The sequence below is a fragment of the Poecile atricapillus genome, chromosome 2, assembly GCF_030490865.1.
Source record: "Poecile atricapillus isolate bPoeAtr1 chromosome 2, bPoeAtr1.hap1, whole genome shotgun sequence".
In the NCBI taxonomy this organism is placed as follows: domain Eukaryota; kingdom Metazoa; phylum Chordata; class Aves; order Passeriformes; family Paridae; genus Poecile; species Poecile atricapillus.
This window is the reverse complement of record NC_081250.1, coordinates 122480817-122501962: the sequence shown is the minus strand read 5'-3', so window position 1 is coordinate 122501962 and position 21146 is coordinate 122480817. Positions and strand designations below refer to the sequence as shown.

At 39.9% G+C, this 21146-nt stretch overlaps 1 protein-coding gene across 2 annotated transcripts; it reads right to left on the bottom strand.

The window, feature by feature from the left end:
• Positions 1 to 1942: 1942 nt before the first annotated feature.
• On the bottom strand, positions 1943 to 20918 carry GDAP1 (ganglioside induced differentiation associated protein 1). Of its 2 annotated transcripts, XM_058833503.1 has the most exons (7): positions 20496 to 20918; positions 13285 to 13689; positions 12804 to 12996; positions 11397 to 11570; positions 8964 to 9058; positions 8355 to 8469; positions 1943 to 4294 (listed from the first exon to the last, which is right to left on the bottom strand). In XM_058833503.1, the coding sequence occupies exons 2-7, from the start codon at positions 13333 to 13335 to the stop codon at positions 3912 to 3914; spliced, it is 1011 nt and encodes a 336-aa protein (XP_058689486.1). In that variant the 5' UTR covers positions 13336 to 13689; positions 20496 to 20918; the 3' UTR covers positions 1943 to 3911. The 2 variants fall into 2 exon arrangements, with proteins under 2 accessions (XP_058689486.1, XP_058689487.1); XM_058833504.1 differs by lacking the exons at positions 13285 to 13689; positions 20496 to 20918 and adding an exon at positions 13748 to 15519.
• Positions 20919 to 21146: the final 228 nt, after the last annotated feature.

Below are 21146 nucleotides of genomic sequence, written 5' to 3'. Positions count from 1 at the left end.
CACCTCTTTGTCTAACATTGGCTAAACAGAGAGATAAGAAGGAGGCCTCAGCAAACAATGTCATACACCATAGTGCAGAGCGGTGTGCTCCAGCTAGCTAGACCCTCTACTTTTCACCTACTTCCCATCTGCTGCTCTCTCTAATCCTCATGCATTAGGGCATGCCAATCTGCTCTCTAAATCTTAGTACCTCCTTGCCCCTATAAAATTCAGACTTAAGTAAAAGATGCCTTTAAAAATGTGACATGCAAAAGTGGATGTATGTCTTTATGAATCTGGACAAGGAATTTATACTTGCTGCACTTATCTTTGTATTCTCTTTTGCCTCTTTTTTGTTTAGACATAAGCTTTCCACTGCAAGAGCTCTGTGCACACTTCTTATTAACGCTAAGGCATCAAGGCTACTTTAAAGTTGGTGCACAGACTACAGGTGTCATAATCTCCTGAAACTCAAACCCTGCCAGCTGTCTACCTGATCCTAGCAGCTTCTCTGACTTTCAAGGTCCTGAGAGACAATGCACGCAAGCCTCGTGTACTGTTATTTATTCCTCTGCTTAACAAGGAAGGAGGCCCAACACGGACTCCTACAGTGCAAGAAAAAAAAAGGGGGGCCATTTATGGGGCACACCATTTTGTCTCACCAAGGACAATGTCAGTGTGGACACAGATTATGTGCTTGTCATGCACCTTACAGAAAGCAGCCCCAGCTGCTGCAGCTCAGTGATGAGTCAGGGACACACCAGAAGCAAAGTGGGGTTGGATTTTGTTTGTTTGGTTGGTTGTTTTTATGGATTAATTAAAAGTACAAAACCTCCTTGCCCTCCTTAATTTTTTACCTTTTTTTTTTTTTTTTTACTTTATCAAATCACTTCCCTTGGACATCATACATATATATCTCAGACAACCAAAGAAAAGATCATTTTTACTGCTATTTCCATATACATGCTATTTCCATATACATATACCTTTTAAACTGGTTTAAAAGGTGTTCAAGGGCTTCTCTCCTTGAATAGCATCAGAGTCCTTGCAGCAATACAGTGTAATCCTCAAATGTGCTTTGTTTTACTGACACAGAAGACATAAATCAGACTATGAAGTGCTCTTAGAATAGATGTTTATTGTGCAGGTCACACATGAAGATATGAATTATATCTGATTCATGATATGAGAGCAAATAGGAAATGAAAACTAGAAGATTGCTTCTGTACCCAATTCAAATAGTATACAGAGCTACCAGAAAGAAAATAAGCCAGGCTGAAAAGAAACTTTACAGGCACAAAAGCTATCCTGCACAAAGAGCCAAATGCAGCATATGTGCTTCTAAATCTCATCCTATTTTGAGGAATTTAATCATGGATAAGCCTTTTGCTGCCACCTGTACAGAAATCAATGTACAGAGTACTTCAGGGCAGTGAAAATAAGAAGGATACCAAATAGTTGAACTAACGGACATGAATCAAAGCAGGGATCCAAACTTTTCCGCAGTAGAAGTTTTATCTATGCTCATTCTTGCAGATGGCATGTTTAATTGCAGTTTAATTGCTGTTCAGTAACATTCATTTTCATGTGAAATACTATTTCAACTTTGGCTTCTCGTTTACCCAGTATAAAAACAACACAAGCATTAAGTGGCAGATGTTAGAGAACAAACCTGTGGTAGAACCATGCAGTTGTTTCCAGAGCTCTGGAGAGACCGTTAGTGTGACAAGAGTGCTCACAACCCTCTTGTGCTGAGATCACAAACTTTTTCTCTGTGAAAAGTAGTGTTTTCCTGCCTTAGAGGCACGCCAGAGCAGAGTCCTGGAGAACCACTGACATCTGGTGGTCACTTCATTCTAAAGAAGGCTAAGCCATATATATTTAATTTTACTGTGACTTGGTCAAATTACATTTTACAGGTGGGCTGACAGAAATATGTGCCAAGGAAGCATTAAGTTACAGGTCTTACTTTGTGTTTATTAACTTAGTGGAATTTGATAGCTACAAGTAAATGCAGATGAACTGCAACACACTAACAACAAAATCAGTTAAAGCTGCCAGTATATTAATAGTATTGTTGGATTAAACCCACTCTAGAGATAATAAAGCTTTTCTAAATAGAGCACATTTAATTCAACAAGTTCTTGAAACCACTGGATCATAAATAGAATTATATAAAACTGTCTTTTAGACAAATAAAAAAGCACTTTTTTTCCTAGGTTAGATGTTTCTTATTACTGAAAAGGAGTAATGAGATTTGGTCTACTTTTGCTAGACAACCAGTACAATATTAAATAATAAGCAGGAGTATCCAATAATTTTATATTAATATGTGTTAGATGGTGAGAGTGCCCAGACAGAAACTGCCTTAGTTCTCTCCAACAAACTTGAGATGACATTCTTGACACTTAAATGCAATTGTACAGAGAGACAACAGCCACCAGCCCTGGACCTAAAACGTACTTGGGCCTGTTAGCACTGATTGTTGACAGGCAAACACTTAAAGTTATGCCTTATTCTTGGCAGCTATGTAAAACTTGTAAAGAAAATTCTGAGGCTTCCAAACATTCATCAAGCATACAAAAGTCTTACTAAACTGTCATGAGAATTTTCAGCCCTTCCCAAATGCTTTTCTTTGCTGAAAAATTATTCAAATTCTATCTTCAGGTAAATGTACATTTCTTGTTGAAATGGGAGCTCAGTTCAAAACTAATAAAATTCACAGCATCTGTTGAGTAGTAGGAAGTAATCAAAATATTTTATACACCTTTCTTCCATGCTACAAGACTGCAGTTTTACAAAAGATCATCAGTACAAATCGTTTCCAAACTTACTGTATTTTTCACTTACCATCAACACGACCCCTATCCATAAGTAAACAGATTGCTAAATTACAGCTTGACTTACCTTCAGTCTAGGCTACCTAACCAGACTGATAGATAGTGAACTATTTTTAATTACTTATACAAAAAGGCTCTGCATGTGTTTTCTAGTTGGCTGTGGCACATTGTGGGCAAGCATTTTGTAGAGACATGTGCAATTGCTAATGTTGCCAAGAAGTGTGCAAAAAATAGCCAGTGCTCAGAGTGAAACACAAAAGGGTACACAGGACATTCATATGGAGGCAACTGTATCAAGCCACCCCAAAGAAAGCAGCAAATGTGCACCAAGATAGTTTGATTTTATTCTGCCGGAGTTTGAGGCTGGGCACAAAAGGCTGTCAAAAGAGAAGTGTCAGGTGTTTAGCTCCCACCTGTATTTCAGCAAAATTCTAATATCTGTTGTCCAGTGATGCTTCTGGAGAACTTCCCTTGTGTGGAACACAAATGACTGATGTTCTTACCTGTTTCAGGTCTTTTCCTGTACTGCTGCATGAACATATAATGACAAAAGTGGCTTCACAAGATTACTTTTTAACACATTCTTAAAGGTCCAACTGCAAGCCAACAGACAATAATCAGTACGGAGAAACTTGCTCCTGTACACAACAGGCACAATGTTCCAATTAAATCTTACTCTGAGCATTTAAAGTAAGAGCTATTTTCAGTATTTTAACAATGCTGGTTTCTACCCAATAATGCATTTCATCTACAGTGAAAAGCTGTCACATTGCTGCGTAGCTATTAAATAAAAGCATTTAATTATGTCAGCTATTGGGTAAAGGAGACCATAATCACTTCAACAAAGCACTCTCACAGTTATAGGCCCTTGGCTGAAAAGAAAGTCTCTTCTTTCCTTTGTCATTCCCCCAACACATATTTTTGAAAAATATCTCAGAATTGCCAGCCCAATTATACAGCAGCAGGAGATGATTACTCTGTGACAATGTTCTAATTCACAGACATAACTGTTCTTCTACATTTATATTTTATTGGAGATATTTTCCTGGGGGGTAAAGATGCCCTCCACTCACCACCAGGGACAGACAAGGTCTAAAAATAACTTTGCCTGGTTCTAATCGATAGCACCATGCTGGCAAATCTCTTCCGAAGACACAGGAAAGCAAGATAACCCACCCCTGCCAGCATGCCGACCAGCAGGGTGCTGCCAAGAACCCTGGGAGCCCTTTTCTTGGCCACACGGAATGCTGTTGGCAGGACAGCCGAGATTAATATATTGTTGACGTGTCCCAAAACTTTGTGAAATGCTTTTCTCTTCACGACACGCTCATAGTAAGCTTCCAAGTTGGGCCGCTTTCCATTTCCCCAGTTTCTTCTTGCTAATCCCAGAAACTTCAGGCGATGTAATGTGACAGCAAGTGACACATCTGCCAGACTGAAGAAATCACCACAGAGCCAAGGCTGATTTCCATCTTCTAAGCAGAGATAAAACATAAAGCATTAGGAACTAATGGAATATAAGCACATTTAATTTAGTGCTACTTCAAAGTACCATCTAATAAAGACCAACAACACTTCAGCTAAAATATGACTTAAATCAATAAACATTTTACTAATCCCTGTCCACTCTTTGCACAATATTGCAAAGTCTTAGACTCAGCAGCTGGCCTACATTTTTGAAGGAAAAAAGATCCACATTCCAGGTTCATAAATTAAAACCCACGGTAAACACTTATTTTCCTGTTACATTTCTCAAATCTGGATTAAATTAAAACAGGATTGGAAAGGAGGAAGGCAGTTTAGCTTTACTGAAAAGCTACCACTTGTCTGAAGAATTTATCATCTTGCCTGTGTCACTCAGCTCTATGGCATTCACTCAAGAACTAACTCCAGCTGACTTGTTGGAGGCTTTCAAGTCAAAAAGAAATTAATCAGGTGACTGACTTGCACCAAACATATCAGCCCAGTGAGATGACAGAATTTGTCTATCTGTCCCTCTTTTGTGTCTCTTAGACCCCAAATCATGGGGGTTTTACACTGGAATGTTTGAGAAGTGACATATTCACACTGCTCACCACTAGTCAGGAGCACAGATGGAGACCCCAGGTACCCTCTCCAGTCAAAGGAAAGAGATGAATGCTCCTGGGGTGGCTCAGAGCAGGCACTGCCCAGCAGCGTCACACGTCGCTGTCAGTGATCTGAACCACCACCACCTGAAAGGGCTGACATGTACTGACTATACCAAGAGCTTTTAAAAACCAGGATATGAAACTTGATAGCCAGCACAGCTATCACAGCTGCCAGCATAAGTGCTCTGTTCTAGCCTAGATCTCAAATAGGGAGGACTATGCTGTTTCCCAGAAGGCAAAATGCTGGCACGAGCACTCAGCAGCACCCCTCTGGAACCAGAGAAATTTTGCTATCTCCTTTCCAACAAATTTTCCACCAGAGAAAAGCAACAGCTTGGCATAAAGCTGGTACCAGTCCATTTCGACTGGTTTCTCAGGTCTGGAAGAAAGGTCTCTGTATCCTAGGTTGCTGAAAGAATACCTGGGAATTCATTCAGTGTATTAAACAAGATGATGGAAAAGACCAAATAATCTATCCTGTGTGAAAGAAAGATGCCTGCAGTGGCAGCAGTAGTAGATCAGGGATTCAAGCAGTTGCAAGAGAAGCAGGAGCTCTGAGTTTGACCAGGACCTGGAGAAGTACAGATCACAAACCTCCAATATATGGGGGAATGTGGGAATACCACAGAAAAAATTCCGAGAGGCAATAGCCCAATGTTTTACAAAATCCTGTGATCCCAGCAGTTTTCATAAGCTCATCAATACTGTATCAGTTGACTCCTTGAACAGGCTACTTAGCAGAGAAAGGAAAGGGGCTGCTGGAAATGGCGGCAGATGTAGTTTGCTGAACAAAATTCTTCCATCCTTTATGAGGTAAAATATTTCCTGTGCCTCTTTCACTGTTGAGTGAAATTTAATCTAGATTTTCAACTGTTGGTTCAAACTTTTGTGATAGTAACATCAAACAGTTGTGATAGTAACCAGTAATTATTACAACAGCTATTTATAGTGCTAAATGCAAAAAGTTATTGATTTGAGCAGATGCAGTTGATATTGACTGATGCTTCACACAGTTCCCAGTGAAGTCAGGGGAAGGACTCCGATTAGCACCACTGGAAGCTGAACCATGCTGTGAATAAGCAGAAGGCTTATCCCATTTAAACAGAATTTGGGATGCTGACATGGTTAAGTGCCTGTGGCTATAGATCAGGGGGAAGGTCAGCACTGCAGATATCATTGTAGGAGCGTATTACAAACCTGCTGGCCACCATGAAGAGGCAGATGATGCATTCTACAGGAGGCTGGCAGAAGTTTCTCAATTTCCAGCCCTTGTATTTGTGGGGGACTTCAGCTTGCCAGATGCCTGCTGAAAACACAACACAGTGGAGAGGAGGCAGTCTAGGAGATTCCTGGAGTGTGTGGAAGGAAACTTACTCTCAACTGGAGAAGGACTCATGGGTGATGTGGTGGTCAGTGGCCAAGTTGGGCACAGCAAACATGAAAGGGTGGAATTTTCAGTTCTGGGTGAAGTAAGGAGAGGCACAAGCAGAATTGCCACCTTGAAACTCTGCCAGGCAGACTTTGGACTGCTTAGGAGATTGACTGACAGAGTTCCCTGGGAGTCAGTCCTAATAGGCAAAATAGTACAGGAAGGATGGGCAAGATTTAACTAGGAATTCTCAAAGGTACAGGAACAGGTTGTCCCCATATGCTGTCAGGGAAAAAGACCAGCCTGGTTAAACAGGGAATTTAGGCTGGAACTCAGGGTAAAAAGGACTGTGTCTCGCCTCTAGAAGGAGAGGGGGTAACTACAAGGATGTCATGAGGTTATGCAGGAGAAAATTAGAAAGAAAGCCAAACTGGAACTTAATTTGGGCACTGCAGTTAAAGAAAAGAAAAACAGTTTCAGTAAATACATTGGCATCAAAAGGAGGGCTAAGGAGTCTCAATCCTTTGCTGGATGAAGGGGGAAGAGGAAAAGTCTGAAGTACTTAATGCCTTCTTTGCCTCAGTCTTTAACACCAAAACCCGTGGCCCTCAGGATATCCAGTTCCTGGAGCTGGAAGTTGGTGATAGGGAGCTGAGAGAAGCCTCTGCAACCCAGAAGAAAATGATTAGTGACCTGTCATACCAGTTAGACACCCACAAGTCTATGGGTCAAGATGGGATGTGCCCAAGAGTAAGAAGGGAGCTGCCAAAAACTTGCCAGTTATTTCAATCATTTACCAGCAGTCCTGGTTAACCACAGAAGTCTCTATTGCCTGGAAATTAGCAAATGTAATACCCATCTACAAGGGTCAGAAGGAGGATCCAGGAAACTACAGACCAGTTATCCTGACCTTGGTACTGGGAAACACCATGGATCAGATCATCCTGAGTGTCACTAAATGGCATGTGCAGGACAACCAGGGCAACAGGCCCAGCCAGCATGAGTTTACAAAGGCAGGTCTTGTTTGGCCAACCTGACCTCCGTCCATGACCAGTGACCCGCTCACTGGATGAGGGAAAGGCTGTGGATATTATCTAGACATCGGTAAAGCTTTTGACCTGTCTCCCAGAGCATTCTCCTGGGTAAACTGGCTTGGGTGCATACATTCTTCACTGAGTAAAAAACTGAGTAAAAAAATGTCCAGGCCCAGGGAGTGGTGATAAATGGAGCTACATCCAGCTAGCTGGTGGCTGGTTACTAGTGGAGTTCCCCAGGGCTCAGTGTTTGGGCCCTTTCTAACAGCATGAGAGGAAATTGTGCCAGATGAGGTTCAGATTAGATATTAGAAATGTTTTTCACTGAAGGAGTGGTCAGGCAGTGGGAAAAGTTGCCCAGGGCAGCAGACAGCAGGACATAATTTAGGCGTGGTTATGACAGTGCTGGATTGACAGTCAGACTAGATCATCTTGAAAGTCTCTTTCAACATTAATGATTCTGTGATTCTGTAAAAAATTTGACTTTCATTGGGGTGGAGGCAGGTAAACAGGACTGATTTCCAAGAGGGTGAGGGAAGGGGGTTGCCTAATGATTAGAGCAAATTTTCAGATTGCTTATTCTGCATATACCACAAATATCAACACAGTATCTGCACAAGATTAAAATAAACCTGTGTTAAACATTAAGGTTGTGATCATTATAGTGAACTGAAGCCTACACCTATAACATCAGCATTCTGTAGTTATTTTTTTTCTGATTTTATTGATAAAAATACTACAACATTGTGCAGCTAATTATACTCATTTTGCTGAAAATTTGATCAAGCACTTTCATGAGACACTGAGAACTCACTGACTGGAAGAGTAAAAGTAAGTTAGTATTTAAAACAGTATCGATCCCTTCTGTGATGTATAGATCAACATATACTAAAAGTATTAAATCTGACACATTAAAAATTGTTTTATAATGGTGCTCTCAACAAGTTTACTCAATATCTTCAAACAGAAATATTAACAGGATTTAGCAAGAAAAAATCCTTACCTGGTGTTTCCTCATTTCGCCGCTGTAATTCAGTCTCAACCTGATCCAAAACTTTTTCTAGTTCATCCAGTATTTTCTTTAGGTATTTTATATTATCATGATCCAGCAGTTTAGACTAAATAGACATACAGTTTATTAAATAAATATACAGTTTATTATTGAAACATATTCAGTGTTTAAATCATCATACAGAGTTTATACTTTTATCAGAGAAGCTTATAGTTAGGATACTAGAGTGTTTATTCATAAAATGTGATTATTTTCTCCACATACTCAGCTGGATACTACAGGGATACTGGTGACAATTCAGAAAACAGAAGAAACTTTTAGAGATGCCAGATATTAAGGTTTACCTACCCCTGCAGGGTGCTCAACAGTCCAACATCCACACTGATGTGCACTTAGAAGTCAGTGGGACCTGTCCAGTACTTCAGCACACACTTGAAGTGTGTAGCTGATCTGAAGACAGACTGTTTTATAACTTGAAAGGTTAAATCACTGCATGACATTAGTGGTAATGACAGGTGAAACAAATGTTTATATTGTGACCAAAAAAATCTAACACTAACAAGATCATAATAAAGGGGCCCATGTAAAGGGGTTTCTTACCTTAAGGCGCTTCTGTTTTGCTATATAGGCATCTTGAAGGTCTGGATTTTCTTCTGCAAGTTTCTTCAACTCTGATTCTGTGTTACTTATTTGGCCTGATTAAAAAAAAAAAAAAATTAAAAGGAATGACAAATATTAGATATTCAAACATACTCATAATGCAATCCACAGGAACTGATCAATCACCTGTGTACAAATATCATACCAAAGAAATTGGAAGTGCTGCTTCAATACAGCATCTGCACCAGGTTAGGATTTAAATACATCACATTTTGGAAAACTTAAATGCTTTTTAAATTGACCCATCACACCTTCAGCTCATCAGCTTGCAATGTGAAAGTGCTGGTAGGCCCACACTGGGATTTTTTTGTCACTGTATGTCATAAGCATCGCTTTACAGCAAAAGCCTAAATGCCACTGAATATGGAGCCAAGGTGCTTTAATTTAGCTAAAATGTGATGCTAAAATCTGTGATTCTTTTAGAAATTCTCTTTAAGATCTGTGTGCATGTCCTAGAAAAACATTCATTACATGATTTAAAGAAATAATTATGTGAAAAGTTTATTTTACTGATTTTTACTACACGTGTATAGCCTTTTCCTTAAAAAGGGGCTTTGCTTGAAAATGCCATACTTATAAACCTAGAATACTAAAAGACTGTGATTTATAAATCTTCTAAAAATAAGTATTTATAATCACAAACTGAGAACAAAAGAATAATTATAGAGTATGAATCATCTCTCACTTGTACTTGATAATAAAGTTTAGTTACAATTAAGTCTGGCAAATTAAACTGATAAAAGTTCTTTCTAGAGAAAATAAAACTCACTTTTTTACATATTCATTTCAACATGACTGTAGAAGTCATCCTTCAATATGAAGAAATTGAAGAATATACTCATATAACAAAAATCTTATATATGCAATTAATTACTTACTTAGATTTGGTATGCATAAATATAATACACAACTGGCTCATGCCTTATTATATCTAGCAGGCTGAAAAAGAAAAGTATTTCAAGCTGAAAACAAAACCATCCAGGAGAAGTTTGAACATGCAAAAGAATTGTTAAGGAACATCCACAGGCTTTTCAAAGCTTCAAATAAAAAAAATGTAGGCTATGCTTTAAGCCTAAAAAGATAATAAAACATCCCAGTTTAGATGAGCAATAATGTCAGCTCTACCAGTATGAACATGTGCAAACAATGTTTTAAATGAACAATTTATACCAACTAGAAGCTAGAGCAGAAGAATGCATACAGCAAGAAAAGCAGGAGACAATGTTGTAAACTGAACTGTAATAAAAGCACTGATTACTACCATGTGAAAACAGAAAAACTATCCATAATGCCTATGAGTAAAGCACAATTGTTCAATAAACAGTTAGCATCCACATTTGGGAAAACTAAAAGCAACAAAACCACCAACCTAGACAACGCACTAATGAAACAGAGTAATTTGTGCTCTTGGACAAAGGGGAGTGGCTTTAAACTGAAGGATGTAGATTTAGGTTAGCTATGAAGAAGAAATGCTTTCTTGTCAGGGAGGTGAGGCACTGGAACAGATTTCCCAGAGAAGCTGTGGACTCCCTATCCCTGGAAGTGTCCAAGGCCAGGCTGGATGGGACTTGGAACAGCCTGGTCTAGTGGAAAGTGTTCCTGCTGTAGGTAGGGACATTGAAACTAGATGATCTTTAAGGTCCCTTCTAACCTAGGCCATCCTATGGTCTATGATCCAACAATTCTCTGTTACTTCAGTAACATCAGTCATGCAACTATATGGAAAATTAACTGCCTGCCTTCACTTCTGACAACATAAGAGTGTGACTAGTAAGAGCACTCACCAAAAATTCTACGGAGAAGAATAAGACATTTTGTTGGAAATTTGATTTCTCAAACTAACACAATATCACCTTTTATGATATCATAGACTTGCTAATAGTATAGTTGTATCACATTTCAAAGACTCTGTAGTATTTGACTTCATTCTACAGAGCACTCTAAAACATCATACAAAAAAAATTCAACGCAATATAAACCACTGATATTGAGAAAAAAATCAGAGATCTCAGAATGTAACTGTAAATAGGAAATCATCATCCAGCTGTGCTGTCAGGAGCTGATACTTGTCCTAGCACTACTTAGTTCTTTTGTAACACATAGAAGGAAACATAAAGGAATCAATTAAAAGATTGCCATGGTACAAAAATTATCTCCAAAGACACCTCAGAAACAATACTTCCTTTTTCCCATTTTCAAATCACAACAGAATACATAATCAATAAAAAGTATATACACAAATCATCAAGCACTGCAACTAAAATTCAAAAACTGTGCTCAGTATTTTGTGTTTAAGGTGGACTTGAGAAAGAAGATGAATGTAATGCAGCAACCTACTAAGTTACAGACATTCAGAGCTACACCAGTACATACTACGGATTCTGCTGGTAGCATAGGCTGGAATCATGGAGTCCACTGTTAACTCAGGGTGCAGGATGCAGCCATGTGTGTAGGCATCCATAGGCAAGGAGTCTAAAAGCTCTCTGTAGTGTTGCACCCTTGGATAATACATGCTCCCTTCTTCTGGCATTAATCTTGGTACTTCCTCTGCAAAACAAAGTTAAAAATAAAGCTAAGAGAAGAAGAATCATCTAATTGACCTAAGTTCATTCAGCTACATCCATCTGGGACAGGTGACACAGCCACAGGCAAGAAAGCTTCCCTTGTTCCCCAGCATAACTCAAAGGTATGATTGCAGATCAGAGAAATGCATATTTTTAGTTAATTTTAAGATATTTTATAATTCCTATGCAGCAACCCAAAAAACCACATATTTAAGAGGCTTTCAAATCAGAAAACCACACTCAGCTCTGTTAACATGCATCTAGGAATGGGTGACTATGACTATATAACCCTAAAATGCTTTCGCAGTTGGGCCCAGCTGAGATTCCAGGGAATGATTATGGCTGAAACGTTACTGCTCCTGCAATGATATAAACATTACAGTATAGGAATCCTATGCATCATTGGAAGTACTCCTGCACATCAATGAGTTTTACCCTGCCCTTGATCTACCTACCTACCCAACTCATTTTTTGATTAAAAGACAGCACAAATTATGTTCATTCAACAATGAAGTTTTCTTCATGCCTCAGAAATCACATCACGAAATCTCTGAAATACAAAATGCTGTCATCTTCACACCTATACAAAATGCAGCTCTGCATTTCCTTCACAAATTGAGGCAGGCTTTTTTTTTATTATTTTTTTGTTTGTTTGTTTTAGACAGTACAGGCACAAAGGACTTTAAAACCATGCACGTGATCACTTCTAAGGCTTCTCTTCCGGCTCATTTACCTCTTCCTTCTATTTTGGCTCCAAAAATAATTTGCTTATTCTACTTCCATTGTTGTACAGAAAATTATTCTGAAAATAAGCATGCTTCTTATCTCACAGACAACCTGGACCTGTTCTACAAAGGCAGTCATGCAGCACTGTTCAGCATGCTATTTTTCATGGCAGTGTCACACCAGGGTCAGTGCAGCACAGTGCTGCTGCCATTCCTGGCCTCTCCATCTTTCCTGAAGGGCTGAGGAGGATGGTGGTAGGTTTTACTTACAAAGGTTTACTCATGAAGGTGCCAGAAAGCCTTCAGTTCATTTTAGAGGGATAGGTTTTCAACCCAAACTGTTAACTATTAGGAGAGCATGCTTACTTGTAAGACTATAAACATTTTCTGCCCTGAACGAAGAGTCCTGCAGCAACACAGAGATGCCCCCAGCACTGCTGTGGCTACAGGATAAGGGGAAGAACCACATTCTGAAATGCCTGTGGGATTACCATCTACAAACGTCGCCTCAAGGTAGTCAATAATCTGCGTTGCCTCACAAATGATGTTTTCCCCATGGATCAGGACGGGTACCTCTCCAGAGGAGCTCAGGCGCATGAACCACGGCTCGTTGTGCTCGCTCAGCGGCAGGTTCACATCGTGCTCCTCGCACTTCAGCGCCTTCTCGGCTATTGCCAGCCGCACCTGGAACGGCACCGCCAGGGTCACCCGGGCAGCATCCCTGCCTGGCCGCTCTGCCCGCCCCGCCTCGGCTCACCCACGGCCGCGCCCCTCCATCCTCCATCCTCCATCCCTCCATCCTCCATCCTTCCATCCCTCCATCCTCCATCCCTCCTTCCTCCATCCCTCCATCCTTCCATCCTCTATCCCTCCTTCCTCCATCCTCCATCCCTCCCGCCCCGATGCCGCCGCGGGTGCGCAGGGGCTGTGGGCACTGCGATCCGGGGCCCCGCGTCCCCGCCCACCCCTCACCTTCTGCGAGGAGAAGGACTGCGTCCAGTGGTACAGCACCAGCGGCGCCATGCCCGGCCCGGCCCGGCCCGCGGCGCCGGGCGGGGCAGGAGGCAGCGCGGAGCGCCGATCCGCTCTTGGAAATTACCCGAAGGGGATGCCCGGGGGATGCGGGGGACACCCCCGCCTTCCCCCCACCCTCACTGCTCGGAGGACAGCCCTTCCGAAAGGGAAACCGCCGGCAAAGCCGTCTGCAGCATCCCCTAAGGAAGCGCAGGAAGATGGATGCGCCAGTAGAGAAGGTCACATGGCAGGATTTCGCCTTATATATTTATTTGTTTCGTTGTTTTTTTTTTTTTTGTTGTTGTTGGTTTTTTTTTTAAGCAGTGCTTCCAGTATGGATTCCAGAGACATCGGCAACACGAGCTTGGGACAAAAAAAAAAAGAAATTTAAAAAAAAAATAAAAAAAATAAATAAAATTACCATAAGTCGTCCTGATTTGGACCCTGTGGGCATAGATCTTCTATAGCAAAACGATCCTATATTGCATAGCAAAAAGGAACAAAGCTTTTGATTAACTTCTTTTGCCTCCAGATGTGTTCTTTCAATCTCAAGAGAGAAAGTTTCTTAATTATTATTTTTTTCTAGACAAAATTAGAAAATCTAACAGTTTTGCAGGGTTTTTTTCATTTTCCCCATGTGAAGCAAGGTCCTTTCTGAAAAGCATTTGATAACTAACAATGGCTTACATCATCAGGAAATGCCTCCTCTGTATCTTACACCGGACATAGCTTAGAAGATGTGATTGCTGATAGAACATTAGATGCTATCAGCAACATCAGGCAGATTCTAGCAAAGTAAAAAAAAATCAGTGAGATTACAGAGTATTCTCTTCATTCTGAATGCTCAATTCCCAGTAAAGGTGACTGCCTCAGGTAAGCCTGTTAACTGAGTCCCACATGCCATTTCTATATAACAGATGAACCCCAGGATCAGTATCTTGAAGACCTGAACCTAGTACGTTGAGAGCTGTATCCCAATAACAAGAACATTTAAGGGAAATTTTGACTAATGTTAAGCAAGGGAATGGATTTAAGTCACTGAGACAAGGTAATGGACAAACCTTATAAATAAAAAGGAAAGAAACAAAAAGCCAGCTTCCAGCCCTGTATTGGTCATGAGAGTGGGCACAAGAGCAGCCCCACGCCTTCCTCAGAGACCACCCCCTGCTAGAGTAACAAACCAAAATAATCTCTTCAGAAGGTCATGCATGATGAGAGGCTTCTCACAAATCCCAGCTGATAGCAATCAGGGTTACTGATGGAAAATCCCACATTTGGGAGAACTTAATTTAATTGTTATTCTTCAAAAAGCTGGAGAATGTGCTTAGAACTGACAAGAAGAATTCACTTGATGGCATTATGGCTGGATTTACTTCTCTTTAAGAAACATGTCTAAGGTAGGAGTGCTGGAATATCCTCTCATGCACAAGGGCTTTAACCTGTGACTCACCAATACATTGATATTCTCGAAATTCCCTGCATAGGCTGTTGTACAGCTGTTCCTCACAGCTAGATCTTACAGTAACTCAACTGTATTTTTAAATTTACATGAACTAGCCACTCTTTCAGGTTTCTGTTTCGCATTTTTCCCTTAATTTTGCCTTTAAATCAAAATGTTGTCATTTTGTCAATTACCACATAGACCACTACTCCGTTTCTCTTGGTACAGCTAATGAATCTAATATCACACATGGACTTCTGTGTTTGAATTACATTTTGTTGCCTGGTTTTGATACCCAGAAAGGCAAGGAAATGTATCTATCTTATAACACAATAAAGAAAGAAGGACCGGTGAGAACAGTATTTCCTTCTTCAGACTTGTTCAGACAGACCAAGCGCAACCATATACACGTGTTTCTTTCTTTCTCCCTAACCTAGTCATCCATATTGTTATGAAATACAGGACGGACACTGACTTGCTGGAGCAGGTCCAGAGGACCAGATGATTAGTGGGATGGAGCACTTCTCCTGTGAGGAAAGGCTAGGAGGATTGGCATTGCTCACCCTGGAGAAAAGAAGGTTTACAGGTTAGCATATTGTGGCCTTCAGTACCTGAAGGGAGCCTACAGGAAAGACTAAGAGAGTCTTTCTACAAGGGCATGTAGTGACAGGACAAAGGGGAATGGCTTCAGACTGAAAGACAGATGGTTTAGATTAGATACGAGGACGAGATTCTTTACTGTGACGGTAGTGAGGCACTGGAACAGGTTTGCCTAGAGAAGCTGTGGACTCCCCATCCCGAGAAATGTTTAAGGCCAGGCTGGAAGTGGCTCTGAGCAGCCTGGTCTAGTGGAAGGTGTCCCTGCCCATGGCATGGGGTGTCGGAAGGGGATGATCTTTAATGTCCCTTCCACCCTATGCCATTCCATGATCCTGTGACAAATACACCCCGGTGGCCACGTTTATAGTCCTGGTTCAGCTGAAGAAGGGAGCGCCTGCGGCTGCGATCCCTCCAGCCCGACTGGGCTGTTCCCAGCCCTGACCACACGAGGCCTCCCTTTTCCAGAACACGGTGCATAGGACCTGTCTTCTTCCAGAGAAGGGACGATTCCTCTCTCCAGGACGAGCACCTACCCATCCACCCGTGTTTGCCCCTCTACCTTCTCATACCCACAGAAAAGCAAGCGAAAGGGCCAGATTATGAAAAAGCTCATCACATCCTGGAACACCTTGATCCACAAGCATTTTCACGAGGCTTTACACAACTGAAATAAAAGTCTCTTTAAAGGCGTGTTGAATGTGTAAGTGCCATGAATACACAAGCGGCACAAATGCAAATCTGACCGGCATCTTGTGGCTTCAAGCTGACCCCTAGCTCTGTGTGATAAATCGCTTTTTTCTACCACACTGATGTTTTTGCCCTGTTTCTCTACAGGGCCTCCCTTGGGCTATTTTTAGCATCCTATACACGTTTACAAAAATATATATAAATATGCACGCCCCTCTACAAGTTTTTTTAATGCACATGTTTTTACATCATGGAAAAAAAATAACATTTACAGCTAATGCCAAAAATAACGTTTTGATAAACAGTTAATAAACTGGGTCAAAGACCGAGAAATCAGTATTCTGGTAATCAGTTTTCTTCTGTACTTCACCTTTCACTCCATATTACTAATAAGAAACACATAGGTCAGATGTGTCATTAAACTAATTGATGCAAGTTTAAAATACTATTTAAAAACTTATTTTTATTAAACTATTTATTTATTATGTATTATTATTAAACTTTTTAATAAACTATTTAAAAATATTTTTTTCTTATCATATCAATTCATTGTGAATACTGAAACCCACATTTATTAGACTAGAGGGACAAAAAAAAAAAAAAATATCTGTTCTTTCTCTTTTTTTCTATGCAGCCAGGGCTATTATAGCTGAAAATTAGCTGGATTCTGTGTACGAATCATTAACAGATGCATTGGTTCAGTTCCAAGTGCAGAACTGGCTTAACTGACAGTGTTGCAGGAGTTAATACTCAGGAAAGTAAGACAAGTTCTGTTCTGGACCTTCTGTCATCAATGGTTATTGACTAAATTCCACTGGCAGATGCTGCTTTACTGTTGATGATATGAGTCAAAACAACACAGCATTGAACTCAGGTACACAGCTGAGACAATACAGACACAAGAACTCACAAGAGCTCTCTTTAGCATGACTGAAAAAATAGATATGTAGAAAGAGTGAGAGCAGCATTATGTGTTGATAGTCACAGCTGAGGCTATCTGTGCCCTAATTTAACTGCATATAAAACCATGGAGCGATGGCAATTCTAAGATAGCTGATTCATGTTCTCAGGAAATATAATTAGTCAGTTACCATTTTACATCCAACAAAATCAACTTAGAATAGAATTTATCTAGTCACTTTCAAAGTTAGTTAACATATCATACCAGGTTTTCTTAAGGGATTTCACCACAAAATTTTGCTAAATTTTCCTTAAATGCTATAGTATTCCTGTTCCATGCAGGTGTTTCATATGTAGATACTTCAGAAATACTGATTAATAAATAATCTTTATATAAAAATCTTAGAAGTTTTCTAGTAAGCCTATTTCAAAATAGTTATTAATAATTCTGATGTAACAAAAATATTACTTCTAATGATATATAAATCTCAACAGTTTCAATGATTGGAATGAATTTTCCTGAAATATATAGGCTTTTAATATCACTTAAATATATTTTATATAAATTTATAATTTAAATATAGGCTTTTAATGCACACACAGAAAGAGATTTAATATATTTTCATAAGGGGAAAAAAGTGCAGTTACTTAGCTGTAAACCTTAAAATCCAGATATTAACATTAAAGCTTTATTCAGTCTATCCCTCCTCAAGCTTTTATATAAACAGCATCTTTACTATAAAATCTAACATATCAGCCAAATTCAAAATATTTAAAACTTTTTTTGTACTCGCCCATGTTTGTTGTCTCTGTGCACATATATAATATGCTGGCTCACAAACCTGGATCATTACCAAGCTTTTAGGAACAATTCTGTATCATCACTTCACATGCTTCATCTTCCCTCACATTAACTTAGACAAGTAACCCACAACAGTGAAAACGCTGTACCTCTGCATAATAACATCCAGGTGTTGATTTTTGTACTGGTTTTAATCTAACAGTGATGACATTTTGTTTTCACAGCATTATCTGGCACACTGGCTTTTGGTTGCCCATTAAAATTCACATATTACCACAACACAAACAATGAATGTAGGAAATAATACCTTCCAGCTACTGCCTGTGGCCAAAGCCAGAGTGCACAACTTTGACCTTGTAAAATAGATTGGACAGATGCTGAAACAAATCCACCAAAGTTAGAGGGGTGATTTGTACTGACTTCAGTGGGTCCTGTACCAGCTCTTAGGCCAGTGCAAATTCTATTACAATCACACTGCAAAATATAAATATCCAGTTGACACCTGAACAGAGAAAGCCTTAAGAAAATCTAAGGAGTTAAATACAGTTTCATAAAATGTCCTTTGAAGTCTCATGTGCTGTTTTCTTTGACTGGAAAACAGTTTTAAAAATCTTTCCTGGAAAAGTATAGAATTCCTGTGCTTTCCATCCCTGAAACAAATCCAAAGTTTAGTAATTTCCAAAAATTTCTAAAGTAATTGTTACTCTCTCTTGGAAACATGAACACTTTGACATCTTAATTTGTAAATAAGTTTAAACATTTAATCTTTTTCCAGCAAACTGCTCTGAAAAATAGCTTTAAGATGCTTTAAAGCATAATCATGTACTTCCACACCTTGTTATGGACAAAAAAATAGGGGCCACTAAGGAAGATCCATTTGTTTTAACAACATTAATCACTGGAACAACATAGAAATACAGCACTTATTTAAATAAGGAAATTCTTGTTTCTTCAGCCTTAGTTCTTGCTGTTTGCTCATTACGTTTGTGCAAGCTGGACTAAAACTAAAACAGTAACAGGCCAAATGTTTCAATTAGACTCCTTGAAATCTCACTTCATGAGATAGTCAGCCATCTGTGACAGATAGAAGTAAAAAAAAAAAAGGTGTTTTGAGAAGCTTAGGTCATCATCTGTCCCAGAGCACCCTGCACCAGCAGAGTAGCAGGGATGGAGGCTGTGCTGTCCTGGGCCACCACGGGCTCAACACCACCACAGGAAAATCATGATTCCCATCTGGGCAACCCAGCTCACAAGTGCTCATGGTGGGGTGGGAACTATGGGTGTGGGTACAATATTTGCTCTTGCTAAGACTTTTTTGCCCCCAATCTAAAGCACATAATTTATGCATCACTATTGCATTGTCTTTTAAAATTATAGTATGGCAGAAACAACAAGGAAATTGTAGTGGTCAATTATGATACATCAATTTACTGTGTATTTACTGAATTTTGAAAACAAATTAATTCTTATTGCTTGAAATCAAAGAACAGCAGACTATAAAACAGCTGATTAAATTCACTATCAAATATATGCAAACATAACATCCACCTAACTCCTCTCAATAAGCAAGACCCTGATTTGTGAAAGTGAAAATAGGACAAGATACAGTTTTGGGCAGCAATAGATCTGGGCACTGAATCACTGTCTATGTTCTTTTGGCACTGACTGAAACATGCTGGCATGATTTTTTCTCAACTGCATAACGTCACTCACAAATAGAGAACAAATACCAGAGCTACTGCTCTGAAAACACACTTCCCCTATCACATTTAAAGAAATCCCAATGAGATTTTCTTAAGAGAAACAGAGGTAGGATAGCAGTGCCTGCTGAAGGCAGGAACACTTGCTATTTAGCATTTACTGAGTTATCTGGGGGGAAGGAAAAAAAAAAAAAAGCACTATATAGAGAGAGGGGATGAATTTAAATCCCGTGTGTGTAACTGATACAAATGAAAGTATGAAGTTGTCTCTGTGCCCTGTGCGAGCTCAGGGGAGAAGTGAGGGCAGCAGGCGATGGTATGTGTCTGAAATAACAAACCCTCTCCACTAACACCCGAGCTAATGCACCGGTGCGGGGGCAAAGCCAGAGGAGAGAAGCTGCAGAAGCTGAAACGAGCTTTTCAAATTTTACAGAGACGTGCAAAGTGGTGGGGGGTGGAGGAAGACGCAGTGCCTTGGCTTAATTCCTGTAGGTCCTGTCAAGTCCATCGGGCAGAGCACAGAGGCAGAAGTTGAACCTGTATGTTACGGCCCTCAGAGCAAAATACAAACATTATAAAAGCACAGAAGTTATATTGAGTCAATAGGAACAGAGCTTTGGCACAAGGAAGTAAGAATATTCTTCTGGCCCAGGAGGATAATCTATTTTTTCAAGATGACGAAATTGACAGGGTTTAATTCTCGGCCTTGAATAATTAAAATTTCTCCTCTAACGTGCTAGATAGGCCACTGTCACAGACCTTCAGGGCTATCTTAGCTCATTTCAATATATTGCACAAAGTGAGGAATAACTGAAACTGGAAAAAAAAAAAATAATCTCAGCTTCTCTCTAATTTCACTTTCTTTTAATTCCAGTTTTGACTTTGTGTGTGACCCAAGACAGTCGAACAAAGAGCTATTTTTGAGTTTACCTTTCCTCCTCTACGAAAGCTTCATGCTTTAGCAGTTCTAAGTCACTGGAAAACATTAAACAGGAGTCTAGTAAGTATGGGTTCATATCTTAGAGCAGTGTTTTAATACCATGATTAAATTTGTATTCCCCCTAAACTGTGTTTTGTTTGAACTCCGTGGCTTGTGATCCCGTTTCCTCCCGTTCTCTTGATGTCAGCTACTTGGGCGCTGGCAGAAGATGCCTCTGAACCGCAGCTGCATTTGTAAATGTTTCATCAAAGGCCTGAACGTCTGGTAAGCAGCAGAGCCGGTGGGTGCTACGAATGTGATCTGGGTCTATCTCGGGGAGGAACAGCATGACCGTATTTACTGCCGATGCTATTCTGGGGGCTGGATGACGTGCTTCTCCCCTCTGGCTGAGCAACACTTGCCCGTTCGTCTTTCAACACTCACTCCCAGTGTGACAGGATGAAATAAAACAAAATTTACTGGTAGCAAGCGTACTTGCATATTGAAGACTTCCATTCTAACAATGTCATGCACACACATAGTCTTATTTCAATAATCATGTTAAACATTTTTTACTCTAGCTAGGTATGATTTTAGGTTCCATTTAAAAAAAAAATAAAACCATAAGAAGATAAACTATTACCTCATAAAATAATTCAAATTATTATGGGGGCACAAGCTTACTTGTCCCCATAAATGAACTCTTAACTCAGGACAGTGGCAACACAGTAGTTCCAGCTCTGCGCAACACTTCCAAATGTGGACAGCAGC

Excerpts from the sequence above, each read along its gene's own strand:
- GDAP1 (XM_058833503.1), bottom strand. The coding sequence starts at position 13,335 with ATGGCGCCGCTGGTGCTGTACCACTGGACGCAGTCCTTCTCCTCGCAG. Across the intron at positions 9,059-11,396 it reads TGCTACCAGCAGAATCCGTA|GCCAAATAAGTAACACAGAA; the intron begins GTATGTACTGGT and ends TTTTTTAATCAG. Across the intron at positions 4,295-8,354 it reads GCGAAATGAGGAAACACCAG|AAGATGGAAATCAGCCTTGG; the intron begins GTAAGGATTTTT and ends ATCTCTGCTTAG.